This window comes from Ascaphus truei, chromosome 2 (assembly GCF_040206685.1).
Source record: "Ascaphus truei isolate aAscTru1 chromosome 2, aAscTru1.hap1, whole genome shotgun sequence".
NCBI classification, from domain to species: Eukaryota; Metazoa; Chordata; class Amphibia; order Anura; family Ascaphidae; genus Ascaphus; species Ascaphus truei.
This window is the reverse complement of record NC_134484.1, coordinates 79,642,559-79,659,506: the sequence shown is the minus strand read 5'-3', so window position 1 is coordinate 79,659,506 and position 16,948 is coordinate 79,642,559. Positions and strand designations below refer to the sequence as shown.

Here is a 16,948-nt window from a genome sequence, read left to right as displayed (position 1 = left end):
GCAGTAGTAGGCGGACATATTTGATGTTCAGCTGGTCCTGCCCTTGCATGTCCATGTTCCAGGATATTTGGACACGACTCTTCTGTGTCCTGGGTCCAGACACCCCCAACATCCTTGGGGTGTGTCACTGGTGCATCTTGCTGAGGCAGACTTCACTCGCTGAGAGACCACTTTAAAAAACCCATGTGTTTTTTTCTGCACACATAGTGGAGTAGACTTTCTTCACATAATCATTACTGTACTTTGTGTGTGTGTCACCGTCTGTAGCAGTCCCCCCAGTCAGACTGTGGCATTTGTGGCTTTATCGAGCGCAGTGTACTTTTCTGCCTGTATCTGTAGCTCCCTGCTGGACTCAGTGGCTAAAGAGAGGATTTTCCATCATAGGCTTTGGTCCCGCTGCGTCCGGCGGCTCGCGCGGCTGCGTGCACGTTACTCACCTGCAGGGGTATCCTACCGAGCCGGGCCCAGTCCCCCCTCGCTGCACAGCTCACTACGTGCTGTGACGCGTCAGCCGCCAGGGGATTCAAGAGAATTGCGATCCTGAGTGGTGACGCGTCACGTGGTGCGCTGGTGAGCCTATCAGCGGCGGGTGCGGGAGCTGTCAGCCTCCAAAGGCAAGAGAGGGGTGTGTGTGTGCGCGCGCCCCGACGGAGAGGAGGGCATGTGTAGGGGGGGAGCTGCTTACCTTCCAGCCGGCAACAGCACCCTCCTGCAGCCCGGGAGACCGACCCCCGCTGCAGCCATCCGTGTATCGAATGGTAGATGTGGAGGGGGGGTATCGGATGGTAGATGTGGAGGGGGGGGTATCGGATGGGAGATGTGGAGGGGGGGGTGATCGGACGGGAGATGTGGAGGGGGGGGTGATCGGACGGGAGATGTGGAGGGGGGGGTGATCGGACGGGAGATGTGGAGGGGGGAGTAGCACGGAGAGCAGGAGAGGGCATGTGGCGGGTCCCTCCTGCAGCCCGGGAGACCCCCGCTGCAGCCCTCCGCTCAAACCACGCCACCCCGGCCGCCGCTCCCGCTCCCTACAGACCGCAGATAGCGGTCAAGTGCCTCTCCAAGCGCTGCCTGTCTGCAGTGCGGGCGCGTGGTCTGAGGCAGCGGGGCCTTAGCCCAAGCCTTTAGAGAGGGAAGAGACCTGGTCACATTGCCCTTTCCAGTCTTGTTGTTATTTTTTTTAAATCTGTGGCTTCGTTCAGCAGATATAAGTGTTTGAAATATTAAGAGTTTAGGCGTTTATAATGAAGCTCTCCCTAGAGTTCAGTGCACTCTAAAGGCTGCCATGGTAACCTCAGAAGTCAGAGAGTATCACTTTAAGTGCCAATGGGGCCACGGCATCAGAGTATCAGGCCTCTGGCTCTCGAAACCTTGTGATTGGCCCTTTCCTCTTCCTCTAAGATTGCTCCTGTAGGGGAGCAGAACACGCTCTTCATTAAAAATGAGCAGGACATGCTCAGAAGGCCAGATACTAACATTATACGAGTTAAACGTAGTTAGTCTTTGAGGGGATTATGCTTTAAGCATGCAATAAAGAAAGAGAAACCTTTATAAATAGAGCTGGTAAAATATATTTCAAGATTGACTATACATTAATAAATAATGTACATATTTTAGAACAAAATAGTCCTATATTATGCCTAATTGCATTACATTGGCCTAAGGCACGCACTGACAAGAAACAAAAAAAAATAGATGGATTTAATTTGGTACACTAAGACAAGCAGCCTATTTTAAATATAGTGAACACTATGTACAGAAGAGTTTGTATGCTGTTATATTCTATTCATTAATTGTAATGAAGCTCAATTTTTTTTAACCCGTTTGGAGCTGACGATTCCTTGGATTAGTCTTAATACTTACCCATTACAAATAATAGCTTTTTCAGAACAACAATACTGTACATCTCTCTAAAAATGACCATACATAACATCCTTATAGTACATTGTAATATTCAATTTATGGTATACCTCTCAGGCAATTTATGTCCCATATACATTTATATAAAGCTAACAGAAAACGTACTTGGCTTTCTTCATAAGGAGTTTCTTTGAATCTGGGTAGTGAACCAAAATGTTGCTGAGAGTCTTTTTGTCCAGAATAAAGAGATTGGCAAATCCATGGGCCACCACATCAGCAGTACGTCGATTTCCTCCTCCAGCCGAGAGTAGGCTGAAAGACATCCCAGTAGTGTGGTTATTTGTAAGTAAATAAAGTCTGAATAAAATTAGTCACTTTTCATTACAATCAATCCTGCACCTATGTTGGTTGCTTATTTTGCTACTTCTGTGTTGGAAGAGCATGCAGTGTACCACAGAGAGGTTTTACAGAAGAGGAGTTATGTTTGGGTATTATGATTTCAGGCACATTTTTAAACCTCATTCATGCAAATAAAATGTATATCCAAGTTTAATAAGAAAAGAGAATAAAAATTGACTTCCTGCTCACTTCAACAAGATTTTGCTTACTGGGGGTAAATATATTATTTGCAAATATATTACTTGTTTTTTATTCAGTGATTTACAGGTTTAAAATTGTAGATCTGTTTTTATGTAGCACCTTCCTATTAATTATGGTCCTGGCTTTCTCCAAAGGGTTTATAAAACTGCATTTGCATTTTTTACAGTGCCAAAGATTACCCCGACAAATATATTTGTTCAGATTCTTTGTTAAAAACTATTATAAGTAGAATTTCATTATTTTACATTCTCCTCTATGCCATTAAACATTAAAACTGTGTTTCCCCAATTATCCCCCCCCCCCCCGGGAGATCTGCATACAATGGGTGGTATGGTGCTAACCTGCAGGCTTACAGAAGGCCTGAGCCTCTACTCATAGGGAGCTTGGGGGTGCCAGGTGCAGCGCCTCCACCCGTGAGGATCCTGCCGTAGACAGAATGGCTCTTCACGGGAACATATGTAGCAAATAACCCATAACCATATGCCCAGCGTTGGTTCTGATCTGGAGCTCAGTCACTGGAAGCTTTAAAAATTTAGTCCCAAATACCATTTTTACAGTCTTGTCAGTGTTTAAAAACAGTAATCACTTAATTGGGAGTGGACACATTTTCCCATGACTTTGGATAGTATTGGGAGAAGAGAGATTGGCCTGTAGTTTGAGACAGTGTTTTTGTCCCCACTTTTGAAGATTGGGACAACTCTGGCAGTTTTTCCAGGTCTTGGGGATATGGCCTTCAGACAGGATAGGGTTGACTATGGAAGCAAATGGTTTGGCAATGGCTGGGGCACCAAGTCTTAGGAACTTAGATTGTAGCAAGTCAGGTCCACATTGGCTGCTTAGTTTTAATTTGAGGAGTATTTGTGTGATCTCTTCAGATACTGGGCCAAATTGAAAATTGTGGGCAGTGTTGGGAGGGGGTGGGGCTATATGGGTACTCCCAGGATGAGATTCATGTTTGTGGTTTGGTTGCCATTTCGTTAATAAATTAGTAGCACACCCCACAAAGTAATCATTGAATGAATTTGCAATGTCAGTGGGGTTTGTCAGAGTAATATCCCCCTTAGCGATATTACTTGGTTGTTGATGATTAGAAGGCTGGAATATATTGTTGATCACCTTCCAGAAGTTAGCTGGGTTTGATGTATTCTTAAGGAGATTGTCAGAGTAATATTGTGCTTTTGCATGCCTTGTTTGCCTTGTGCACATATTCCGCAGGCATCTGTAGTGATTAAGATCCTTGGTAGTGCCAGCTACTTTGTAGCTTTTCCACAAGGCATCCCTGAAATGGTAGAGAGCTATAAGGTCAGTTGTAACCCACGGAAGGTGGACCCCCCGTATTCTTACTCTGTGTAGTGGAGCATGGGTATCACAGAGTTTTAAGAACTCGGATTGGAAATAGTCGAGCGCAGAATCAGGGTCAGGAATTAAATCGATTCTGTACCAAGGGCAGTTGGTGAGGTCAACCAGAATCTGTTGTGGGTTAAAGTTTCTAAATGTTCTAATGAGGAGAACATAAGGGCTTGATTGGGGTGGTTTAATTTTCCTTACACAGTACAGTACATTATTGCATGGTCACTGAAAATGGCAGGAAAGATGTCAGAGGATTGGATTCTGCTGGGATTTGAGGAGAGAATCCAGTCTAGCAAGGAATGGTTGTGCGATTTCAGGTTTGTCCGTGTGGGTTGCGATAGGTTAAGCGACTTGATTTGTATCTGGATTTTGTGATTTTTAGGGTCTAGCCAATTGAAGTTGAAATCCCCAAGAACTAGCAGCTCACTCTTCTCATTCAGAGAGGAAATGGAGCCAAGAAACTAGGTGATATCAGTGAGGGATTGTAGAGGGGATTTAGGGGGGCGGTAGAAGCCAGCAAGCAAAATAGACTTAGAAAAGGGGAGGCAGATTCTGCCAAGTAGGATTTCAAAAGTGGGTGGGCTTGGGGGGCAATTTACCATTGTAAATTGTATGGTGTCTGCAACATAAAATAACACCCCTCCTCCTCCTCTCTTTGACCTACTGTATTTCTCCTAGAAATAGAGTATCCCTGAATGGTAATATTTGCATCTGGAGTTTTAGGTGTTAGTCATGTTTCTGTGAGAATGATGGCTTTTGGCTTATGCATAAGGCACCATGCTCTTAATTCATCCAGTTTGGGCAGCAGGCTCCGGATATTTATATGGGCGACAGATAGCCCTTTTTGGAATTTGAAGGTGATATTCTCAGGGGTATGGGACAGAGTTGAAATGGGAGGGCCTGGGTTAGGTTTAATATCACCTGCTAAAGAGAGTAATAGTATACACTACCGACACACTTTATCACACTGCGGCCAGATCCGCAAGCCGGGAGATTTCCCGGCTTGCTAGTGGCCGCCCCTCGGCGTGCCGCGTGACATAGACGCGCGGTCACGCGTCTTCGGGAGCGTGCGCCCCCTGCACGCGCGTCCAGGGGCTCCCCGAGGGAGCCCTGGTGTCCCGCGATCGCGGGACAGCGGCAGGGGGTTCCGGGGGACCCGGCGGACCCGGCAGCGGTAGGGAGAGCGCCCCGATCGGAGGGCGCTCTTCCGCTGCTTCGGCGCGCGCCCGTCACTCTCGGGCGCGCGCCAGGCTACTGCTGCGGCCAAGAACGGGCAAATGCTCGAATAAACTTGGCCGCAGCAGTAAGTATAAATTTGAGTAGTTATTTCGAAGTTGTACATTTGTGGTGTTTGCCATTGGAGTGAGCAGTGGTTGGTGTGCTGGTTTTTAGAGTTCTCCACCAACGTTAAGTAGATAGTGCAAGGCTTTTGAGTAGTCCAGGGTGTATGGTGATATTGTGTGTGGGCCAGGAGGGAGGAGTTTGTAATGGATAGAGGGAGTAACATTTCCATGAGGCCACGAGAAAGAACAAAGTTGAGGTATATACCAGGTTCATTATGCCAGAGGTAGGTAATGTTGCATGAAGCTTTTGTGAGCCAAGTGTGTGTAGACTAAACAGCAGGGGTGTGCCTTTTCCTTGTCAAATGTTTTGCTGCATTGCAATGCTATGGTCTATTCAGGGTTTGCAGTGGGCTGAGTGGGTGTGGGAGGTAGTTGTGTGTAGTCAGTGCTGTACTGAAATAAGTTGTAAATGGATGGGGGGTTAAATTGTGCAGGCTAACAAGCAGGGGTCATAGTGTGGTCAGAGTAGCTCACCGTTTGTTGACTTGTGTAGAAGAGTTTGCAGAAAGATGCAGTCCCCAGGCAATCTCTAGTCAAACTATAGTCTAACTGTATAGAGGCTAGGATAGATCTCACCCACTCATAGATGTAAATGGTGACCGCAAAGTCCCTCAGCTAAGTCTCCTGCGTCCTGGAGACTACAAATATGCCGATCTGGATGATGTTTGGCGTCGTCACTCCAAAAAAACCGGACGCCCCGATGGCCATGGGGAAGGGTAGAGGGGGGGGAGGGGGAGAAGAGAGAACTCAACTGCACAGCTGATCCCCAAGCCATCAGCATTCTCCTATGCAAGGATCCCACATTCCCTCTTGCAGAGATCTCTGTATAACCCTAAGCGTTTCATCAGGAGGGGTACTGACTTCATCAGGTACCCTTTCTGACGAAATGCGTAGGATTATGTTCTTAATCTAATTACCCATCAGCTGCACTGAGGACTTTCATACTTCAGGTATTGAGAGATGGGAGAATCTTGCATGGTGGTTCATCTATTTACAAGCGGAGATAAGAGTGAGGTGGCCAGTCTGCTGTCACCATTATCACCCAGCATACAGTGCTTCCAGTGCAGCCAGGGATTCTGGGAAATGACATGCCAATGAGCACACCGTGTCACCTTTTGTCAGAAAAACCATTGTTACATGGAGCCTATAAAAGCTAATGCTCGCTGTTAACACAGCTTTAAATCACACCATGGGAATCAGATGCAAAGCCAGAAAAACCATTCACAGACATGTTTCAACCTTAATGGGTATCTGTAATGGATCGGGGGACTCGCTCTTCCCAGCGTGTCCCCGTCACCTTGCTCCCTCCGGCCAGCCCTTCCCTTCCTTTGCCTTCGCAGGCGTTACATTATGCAGAGCCCAACAAATGCAGACCCCCCTGAGGTGGGCCAAGGTGTTACTATGGAACACTGGCAATTCTTGAGCAATCAACTCACTGATGTCACTGAGAAAATTTCTACTCTATCCTTCCGGGAATCTCCTGTGACACCACCTACGCCGGTCCCGTTACCTCTAAACAATCCGGGACCACGTATTCCTCCCCCCAACCGGTATGACGGGGACCCCCTCGCCTGTCGTGGATTCCTGAACCAGTGAGAGGTACAATTCGAAATGTCCTCGTCCAACTTCCCTACTGGTTGTTCCAAGGTGGCCTACGTATATGCCCTGCTCACTGGTGATGCCCTTGCTTGGGCCTCCCCCCTCTGGGAACACAGATCAGACCTAATTCAGGATTATCTCAAATTTCGGCATGAGTTTCAACTAGTGTTTGATACACCGGCACGTAGGGAGACTGCTGCTTTCTCTTTATTTCACCTTTCTCAGGCTTGTAGGTTGGCTGCAAGATACGCGGTGGAGTTCCGCACCATCGCTGCAGAGACGCAGTGGAACGACGAAGCTTTTGCTGCAGCATACTGGCATGGATTGTCCGAGTCTCTCAAGGATGACCTTGCAGCCCGTATTGATTGGAAAAATGTTTTGCCGATCCAGTGGGCTGATTCTCCAGAAAACGCTGGTTTCTCCTCCTGTTGCTGTGCTAGCGGGCCTCGACACCACCTCATCTTCTCACTCTCCTTTGCCAAAGGTATATCATGAATACTTATATGTCTTCAATAAAACTCAGGCCGAAGTACTACCTCCTCACCGCCTTTACGACTGTCCCATTGATTTGATTCCTGGAACCAAGTCTTATCCCTTGTCTGTGCCCGAGACGGAAGCGATGACAGCCTACAGTACATCCAGGAGAATCTTAAGAAAGGGTTCATCTGGAATTCTACCTCCCCCGCTGGGGCAGGCTTCTTCTTCGCAAAGAAGAAGGATGGCTCTCTAAGACCCTGTATCGACTTTCATGGCTAAACAAAATCACCGTAAAGAACCGGTACCCCTTGCCGTTGATTTCTGAACTTTTCGACCGTTTACAAGGAGCCTCTATCTTCTCCAAACTCGATTTAAGAGGAGCCTACAATCTCATTCGTATAAGAGAGGGGGCCGAATGGAAAACCGCGTTTAACACGCGTTTGGGACATTACGAGTACTTAGTGATGCCTTTCGGCCTTTGCAATGTCCCTGCGGTATTCCAGGAGTTCATGAATGATATCTTCCAGGACGTGTTGGGTACGTTCGTCATCGTATATTTGGACGACATCCTTATTTTCTCCAAAAGCCTGGAGGAACACGTTCAGCATACCAAATTGGTGCTCTCTCGACTTCATGCTAATCGCCTCTACGCGAAAATGGAGAAATGTTTTTTCCATCAATCTTCCACAGCCTTCTTGGGCTATATAATTTCTGACAAAGGCTTTACTATGGACCCTGAGAAATTGAAGTCTGTACTCGATTGGCCGTTACCGAACTCTCTCAAGGCCATGCAGCGCTTTCTTGGCTTTGCCAATTACTATCGGAAATTCATCAGTAACTTCTATACTATTGCCCTACCAATCACTGCTCTCACCAAGAAAGGTGCTGATCCGACTGTTTGGTCTCCTGAAGCCAACGAAGCCTTTGACTTTCTCAAAAGAGCCTTTGTGTTCGCCCCTATCCTCCGGCATCCGGATACTTCCCTTCCTTTCACTCTCGAAGTAGACGCCTCGGATGTGGGAGCTGGCACAGTGCTTTCTCAGAGATCCTCCCCACAGGAAAAACTCTATCCGTGTGGATTGTTTTCTAGAAATTTTTTTTGGCCGAGAGAAATTATGATGTCGGGAACCGCGAGCTGCTGGCCATCAAGTTGGCTCTCCAGGAATGGAGACATCTCCTCGAAGGTACCAAAGAGCCAGTAGCCATCATCACCGATCACAAAAACTTATTGTACATCGAGGGGGCTCGTCGTTTGGGATCCCGTCAAGCTCGCTGGGCCTTGTTCTTTTCTAGGTTCAATTATACTATTTCTTACATTCCCGGTACCAAGAACATCAAGCCTGACGCTTTATCTCGTCAGTTCTCCACCGAGAACGAATCTAATGAATCCTCAGAGTCAATTCTTCCGGCTAAGTGTATTATTGCCACCAACACTTTTGATATCTTGGACGAAATTAATAAAGCCCAGGCTCATGTTCCTAGGAGATTTAAGGTGCCAGAGGGACGGTTATACGCTGCCCCACGTTTCCGCCACAAGATTCTTTTATGGGGACATTCGTCTAGAGCTGCTGGTCATCCAGGCTACAAACGAACTGTAGATCTCATCAAACGGATCTTTTGGTGGCCTAAAATGAATAAGGACATTTTTGAGTTCACCAGGGCTTGTTCTGTCTGTGCCCAGAGCAAATCCGTCCATCAGAGACCTTCTGGTCTTCTCATGCCTCTTCCTATTCCGGAACAACCTTGGAAACATATCTCCATGGACTTCATTGTAGAGTTTCCCAATTCTAAAGGGATGAATACGATCCTTGTGGTTGTTGATAGATTTTCTAAGCATACCCACTTTATACCCCTCAAGGGTCTTCCTAATTCAGCTACTTTAGTCGACGTTTTTTCCAAGGAAATTTTCAGATTACACGGTGTACCTATTTCCATTGTTTCTGACAGAGGTACTCAATTCATCTCTAAGTTTTGGCGAGCTTTTTCTCAAAGACTTGGCATTTCCCTTCTATTTTCCTCGGGTTATCACCCACAAACCAACGGGCAGACAGAGAGGATGAACCAGACGTTGGAACAGTATCTTAGATGCTTCGTGTCTGAATTGCAGGACAATTGGTGGACCTGTTACCCTGGGCTGAGTTTGCTATTAACTCATTAAAAAACGAATCCACGCAAGAGTCGCCGTTTTTCATTAACTATGGATTCCACACCAGCAGTCTTCCCCTCTCCTCCCTCCCCTCTGGTGTTCCCGCAGCAGATTCTCACATTTCCAATCTTCAGAATTCCTGGAAAAAGATCATAAAAACTTTGCGAAATTCCGTTCTAATTCAAAAGACGCAAGCGGATCGGCGACGCCAAGTGGGCCCAGAGTTCAAACCCGGAGACAGTGTGTGGCTATCTTCCAGAAATATTAAACTCAAGACCCCTTCCCAGAAACTGGCCCCAAGATTCCTAGGTCCTTTCAAAATTCTCGAAAGGATCAACCCTGTCGCATACCGACTTGCACTTCCTCCTTCAATGAAGATTCCTTCGGTGTTCCATATATCTTTACTAAAACCGGAGATCCAGAATCTCCATTTTCCGGACCGTCCTCGGAGGCCTAATCCTGTTGTTATACAAGGACAACAAGAGTTTGAAATTCAATCCTTACTTGATTCTCGTTGGCCCCGGGGCAGACTCCAGTTCCTTGTACACTGGAAAGGATACGGTCCGGAGGAGCGCTCCTGGATACCTTCTCACCACGTCCATGCCCCAACTCTCCTCAGGCAGTTCCATCGGACGTTCCCTCATAAACCTTGGGAGGATCGTCCAGAGTCCGATCCTCAAGGGGAGGGATACTGTAACGGATCAGGGGACTTGCTCTTCCCAGCGTGTCCCTGTCACCTTGCTCCCTCCGGCCAGCCCTTCCCTTCCTCTGCCTTCGCCTTCCCTGCCCCACTCCCTTGCGGCGCGCTCAGCGCGCTCCCGTTCGCGGTCCACGCATTCGCACGGTTCTTCCAGGGTACATGCGCGTTCCCGCTCCCTGGTCCCCCGTCAGGGGACTCGCACCCTCGGCGTGCCTCCGTTCCCTCACCTACTTCCCCCTCTCCTGCCCTTCTGCCGAGCACCTCCTCCGCGATGCTTCCCCCACGCTCTGGCACTCGCGTGTTGCGCGCACGTGACCGTGTTACAGAGGGCGCGCGCACCTGCTCTATTTACCAATCCTCCCCTGATACTGGTTCTGCCCCTCACAGCTTACAGGCCATTACCCTAGATTACCTCCCTGTCTCCTCCCCTACTCTCACTCACCTATCCCTGCAAGCTCCCAGACACACCCCTGCTCTTCCCCTTCCTGCTATTTGTCCTCCCTCCTTTATAACCCCAGTCTGCCCTCTGCTTCCTTGCTCTGCATAGCTTTCCTGTAGCTCCTGTGTGTGCAGTGTCTATGCCCAGCTCCCTTGTCTATTACAGCTCTCATTCCTGATTCTGCCCTTGTTTGGATTCCCTTGGTTTGAACTTGAACTCTGCTTTGGACTTTGACTACGCTGCCTTGTCCTGCCCTTGAACTTTGGCTTTCGGATCTTACTACGCTGCTCTCTCCTATCCCTGGACTCTGGCTATTGGACAACTACCTTCCGACCTCTGGCGCCCCGGACTCAGCAAGTATAACGTTAACCCTTTCTCACCAGGCCCGGCAAACGCAATTACCACACTCTGGGCACGCCCCCACTGCTGTGGGTGCGTGTTATACCCTTACCCACCTCAGTACTGGGGACTGGCCAGGTCTGCGGGCATACAGGCATTACAGTATCATCAGTGTGAAGTTGGTTGTACTGCTGTCTTTGCAATTTTCAAGACTGTAGGGTTTACCATCACGTTTTAAGTTATGGTGGGTGAAAAAGGCAACAAGAAACCTCCACCATATTGCATATAGCAAATAAATAGATCACATGTGAGCACATTCACATGTCTTAGGCAGGTCTGTAACCCTGCCTTTCACCATTATCACCCAGCATACAATGCTTCCACTGCAGCAAGGGATTCTGGGAAATGACATGCCAATGAGCACACCATGTCACCTTTTGTCAGAAAAACCATTGTTACATGGAGCCTATAAAAGCCAATGCTCGCTGTTAACACAGCTTTAAATCACAGCATGGGAATCAGATGCAAAGCCAGAGAATATTTACAGTGGTGTGAAAAAGAAAGTACCCCTCTTTGAAGTCTATGGTTTTACATATCAGGACATAATAACAATAATCTGTTCCTTAGCAGGTCTTAAAATTAAGTAAATACAACCTCAGATGAACAACAACACATTACATATGACACTGTGTCATGATTTATTTAACAAAAATAAAGCCAAAATGGAGAAACCATGTGTGAAAAACTAAGTATACCTTATGATTCAATAGCTTGTAGAACCACCTTTAGCAGCAATAACTTGAAGTAATCGTTTTCTGTATGACTTTATCAGTCTCTCACATCATCGTGGAGGAATTTTGGCCCACTCTTCTTTACAACGTTGCTTCAGTTCATTGAGGTTTGTGGGCATTTGTTTATGCACAGCTCTCTTAAAGTCCAGCCACAGCATTTCAATCGGGTTGAGGTCTGGACTTTGACTGGGCCATTGCAACACCTTGATTCTTTTCTTTTTCAGCCATTCTGTTGTAGATTTGCTGGTGTGCTTGGGATCATTGTCATGTTGCATGACCCAATTTCGGCCAAGCTTTAGCTGTCGGACAGATGGCCTCACATTTGACTAGAATACTTTGGTATACAGAGGAGTTCATGGTCGACTCAATGACTGCAAGGTTTCCAGGTCCTGTGGCTGCAAAACAAGCCAAAATCATCACCCCTCCACCCCCGTGCTTGACAGTTGGTATGAGGTGTTGTGCTGATATGTTTTCCACTTTTGAATAATCTTTCTCAATGTAGAATGATGGACTTTAAATTGTTTGGAAATGGCCTTATAACCCTTCCCAGATTGATAGGCAGCAACGATTGCTTCTTTAAGATCATTGCTGATGTCTTTCCTCCTTGGCATTGTGTTAATACACACCTGAATGCTCCAGACCAGCAAACTGCTAAAACTTCGGCTTTTATAGAGGTGATCACACTTGCTGATGATCAATTAATCAAGGGCATTTGATTAGCAGCACCTGTCTGCTACTTAGTATCTTAATTCCTATGGAAGCAGCAAGGGTGTACTTAGTTTTGCACACATACTGTAGCTTCTCCATTTTGTCTTTATTTTTGTTAAATAAAACATGACACGGTGTAATATGTCATGTGTTGTTGTTCATCTGAGGTTGTGTTTACCTAATTTTAAGACCTGCTAAGGAACAGATGATTGTTATTATGTCCTAATATGTAAAACCATAGAATTCAGAGGGTGTACTTTCTTCTTCACACAACTGTATATATATATATATATATATATATATATATATATATATATATATATATATATATATATATATATATATATATATATATATATATATACATACAGTTGTGTGAAGTTGTGTATATATATATAGCATAGTTACCAATCCAAGAACTGGTAAAGGAGACAGCATACAGCAGGGAGTAATCCAAAAGGCAATTGTATTAAAAAAAGAAACTCACTATTATGTGCAGCTAGCCATCACCCACTGCCATTGAAGAAGGGTCTTCACTACTCGCAGCTCCTAAGAGTCAAGAAGATTGCAACCGATCCGGAGGAGGCACAAAGGGCCCTCATACTGATGGCTGCACGCTTCCGGGAGATGGGCTATTGTGCTAAGGACATCCAGTTGGCTCTACAGAAGTGACCCGGCGCTAACAGTGACAACAATACCCCAGTCCAATGATTAGTCCATTTAGATAGGGAAAGTTCTCTTAGTGTTCCAGTTGAAAACGACGTGATGATTCAATTTCTGGCTGTTACTTCAGAACTCCTCCTGTAGTGTGATAAACAAAGGGAGAAAGACCATTGCGCAGCCACAAGTATCAACAGACGACTCCAAAAAAGGATTTTAGGTAATAAACTTACAAAAGTACTGTCTCAATATTCATTTGAGAGAATCTGTGCTTTAACCAACTTCTTTTCCTGGACTTCACGAATCCCCCGTGCTGTCAATCATACGTCAGCTCACTCTTCTGTTAACTCACAGCCTTAACACTCAAGAGTGATATCAGTGAGTTCCCAGAAAGGAAATGACACGGGAAATGATGGTGCAGATTGCTAAAAATTTATCACTTCATCACTTTGAGTCACGAAACGTGTTTGGAGAGGGAGGAGTTGTAACTGAAGCGTCCGGCAGCAGGGAGATTGGAGGGGGCGCCACCGCGTGACGTCATTGAGGTGCGCGGTGACAGGCGGCAGTCTCCGGTAGACTGAACAAAGAGAGTACACCTATCTCAGTGCTCACTACCCCAAGCTGCAAAAGCATCCGGTAACAAGGAAAGGGGAGTGACGTCAGTGAGCTGCGCAAAGTCAAGCGAGGATCTCTGGTATTGAGAGTAGTGAGAGCGCGATCAACCCAGGGATCATTACCCCTTACCATATCAAGCTGCGGAAGGCACGTTGTCAGTTGTCCTGTTACAGCACGGTTTATGTGAGTAAGCTTTTGGCTGTTTTTATTATTTTTACTGTCATTAAATTTTTAGCAATCTGCACCATCATTTCCCGTGTCATTTCCTTTCTGGGAACCCACTGATATCACTCTTGAGTGTTAAGGCTGTGAGTTAACAGAAGAGTGAGCTGACGTATGATTGACAGCACGGGGGATTCGTGAAGTCCAGGAAAAGAAGTTGGTTAAAGCACAGATTCTCTCAAATGAATATTGACACAGTACTTTTGTATGTTTATTACCTAAAATCCTTTTTTGGAGTCGTCTGTTGATACTTGTGGCTGCGCAATGGTCTTTCTCCCTTTGTTTATTACACTACAGGAGGAGTTCTGAAGTAACAGCCACAAATTGAATCATCATGTCATTTTCAACTGGAACATTAAGAGAACTTTCCCTATCTAAATGGACTAATCATTGGACTGGGGTATTGTTGTCACTGTTAGCGCCGGGTCACTACATTTTTGTAATATTGTCTGTAAACGAATTTGTGATTTATTTGTTAGGCAGGGACCCTATGGCAGCTTTCACTTAGCTATAAGTAGAATATTTTTTACTTATTGTAAACACATAATTAATGGTCTTAGCGCTGAGCTTTAGGGTATAAAATCATTATTCATTCATTTTTTTCTCTACAGAAGGTGGCACAGATCGACAGGAGTGTGCTACTGACACCAGTGCCCAACAAACAGGTCACTAATAGATTTAATATCGTCAGCACCTTCAGTACAGCCTCCAATGAGATCAAGCGAAGTATTCGGGACAACTGGCGCATCTTGGCAAATGACGAGAAGATTGGTGCGTGTGCCAAAGAACCACTGTTGTTTTGTTTTCGGCGAGGCCCCAGTATTGGTGATATGGTCACTGATTCAGATCCCATAGAAAAATATGCTGTCCCTAAAACCTGGTTGGCCAAGAAACCCGGCTCTTATCGGTGCCACGGCTGCACGAATTGCCAGTTCCTGCAGCAAGGCCCGAGTTATAATCACCCGCACACAGGCATATCTATTAAAATCATGCAAGCACTCAATTGCGAATCCAAATTCATGGTTTACTACATCAGATGTCCCTGTGGACTCCTGTACATTGGCAAGACTGTGAGGATGCTGAAAGAGCGGATGGCCATGCATCGCACTACTATTAGGAAAGCTCTAACGTGTGGGGTCGATGATATGGACTTAAAATGTCTCCCCGTTGCCAGACACTTTAAAAAACAGAGACATTCCTTGGCCACGCTTAGATGCATGCCTATCTTTCAGGTCCCTGTACCAAGACGGGGTGGTGACAGGGGCAAAATCTTGTTACAACAGAAGGCCAGACTCATTTATGAATTACGGACATTGTCACCTTGTGGCCTAAATGAGGAGTTAAAATTGGGGTGTTTTCTTTGATTGCTTTTTATTGCTGTATTTGCATGTGTATGTTTTAGGATCATCTTTATTCATTATTTGGTACCATTTGTGATTTCTAATGTTCACCATAGCTTCACTTCCCTTGCACAATATTCACTTCCTTTGTTGTCTATGTACATAGATGCACATGCACGCCTTTAATTTGTCCCTTCCTACCTTTTATACCTCTGTTCTGGCTTAAAATAGCCAGCAGTTTGATTACAAGTCATAGTTATATATTTATGCTCCGTGACGGTGCCGGTGGTTGTGGTGTTTCCCCCTTTGTCTATTAAGACTAGTGCGTATGCGCAAGCTGTTCGCTGGCATCTGAGGTTGCTTGGGTTACTAGAGACGCTGCTGTGTCCTGTTTGAGCACGCAGCTGCGCTCTCACTGGCTCCCCAGCTTGCAGCATTGGATGATGCGCATGCGCAATGGCTGATGCGCTGCTGACACCGGCACTAGTCGCTATGTTATGACGTCAGAACGGGCTGCCCTGATTGCAGCATTGATTTCCCTCCGGTTGCAGGTCTGGAAGGTATTACTCGTGTATAGGTATTGGTTAGTGGTATGGGACAGGCAGGTGAGGTGCATCTTGGTACTGATTGGGTGATGGTGATTGGTGTATTCTGTCTGTGGTGCACTTTGGATGGGGGTATATATGTGGGTCACTTACACTTTGTGTTTGCACGGCCCTGGGGAAGGCTTCCCTGTGGGACTGAAACATTTTCGTGTAACTGTTTGTTTTTTTAATAAAATTGCCTTTTGGATTACTCCCTGCTGTATGCTGTCTCCTTTACCGGTTCTTGGATTGGTAACTATGCCATGTGTGTTCTTATGGGATTAGCATCTGCCTTATGCCCTACATCAGTGTGCTGACTGTCTCTGCGATATTATATATTTATATATAAATATATATTTCCACACCCACCCACACCATTTATATCCACTCCCACTCCACACACACCTTGTGTAGAGCACTGTTTATACTGTGGGCTCTCCATTAATTTTTATTCACACTGATACACATACACACTCTTTCTTCACTTGCTTTCATCTACCTTTTGACACCTCTAGCCATAATACACATCCACACCGGGGGAAGGAACAGCACAGATAACATTCCAAGAGACACTGTTTTTAAGTATACCTTTTGCTTCATTCATTGTAACATCGCCGGAAGAAGAAATCAGTGTATCTCGAAAGCTCGCACAAATAAAAGCATTTCGTTAGCCACAGAACGGTATCATCTATTTATTTTTTGATTATATAAATATATATATATATAAATTGTGGGAGGAGCCTACAGCCAGCCGCAGAATTGCACACCACAGCCTTATAATTGTGTGTGTAGCCAATGGCATATGAAAGAATAGAGCTGCTTGGATGGATTATATGATTGGGTGATTGGTGCCATTCGGACAATCGGAATAGACATTGGTATGGGGGATGTGTGGCTTTAGACCTGAATACATGGCCAAAAAGGGGGGTTAAAACCTTTGGACTTGGGGACAGTTTATCCTTTGGCACTCAGGAGAGTAAATAATCCTAGTGGGGGAAACCTCTGTGGATTCATTGCTGAAGAACTAGCCCTTTCTTTGAGGTTAAATGGGAAAATGCAAAAAGGATTTCTGAAATAGGATTGGGGATGTAGATTTTCTAGCAAGAGGATCTCCATCTGATCAATTTCATTATGATGTAAGGCAGAACTTTATTTCTAGAGGCTGAGGAAGCAGT

The 16,948-nt window shown here is 45.9% G+C and overlaps 1 protein-coding gene across 4 annotated transcripts in view; it reads right to left on the bottom strand.

Moving 5' to 3' along the window:
• The window catches only part of CNGB3 (cyclic nucleotide gated channel subunit beta 3), a 193,662-nt gene that overhangs the window by 12,819 nt on the left and 163,895 nt on the right, over positions 1 to 16,948 (bottom strand). For all 4 annotated transcript variants that reach the window (XM_075582968.1, XM_075582972.1, XM_075582973.1 and 1 more), the window contains one exon: positions 2,026 to 2,172. In XM_075582968.1, the coding sequence (XP_075439083.1) occupies positions 2,026 to 2,172 (147 nt within the window). The remainder of the gene's footprint in view (positions 1 to 2,025; positions 2,173 to 16,948) is intronic.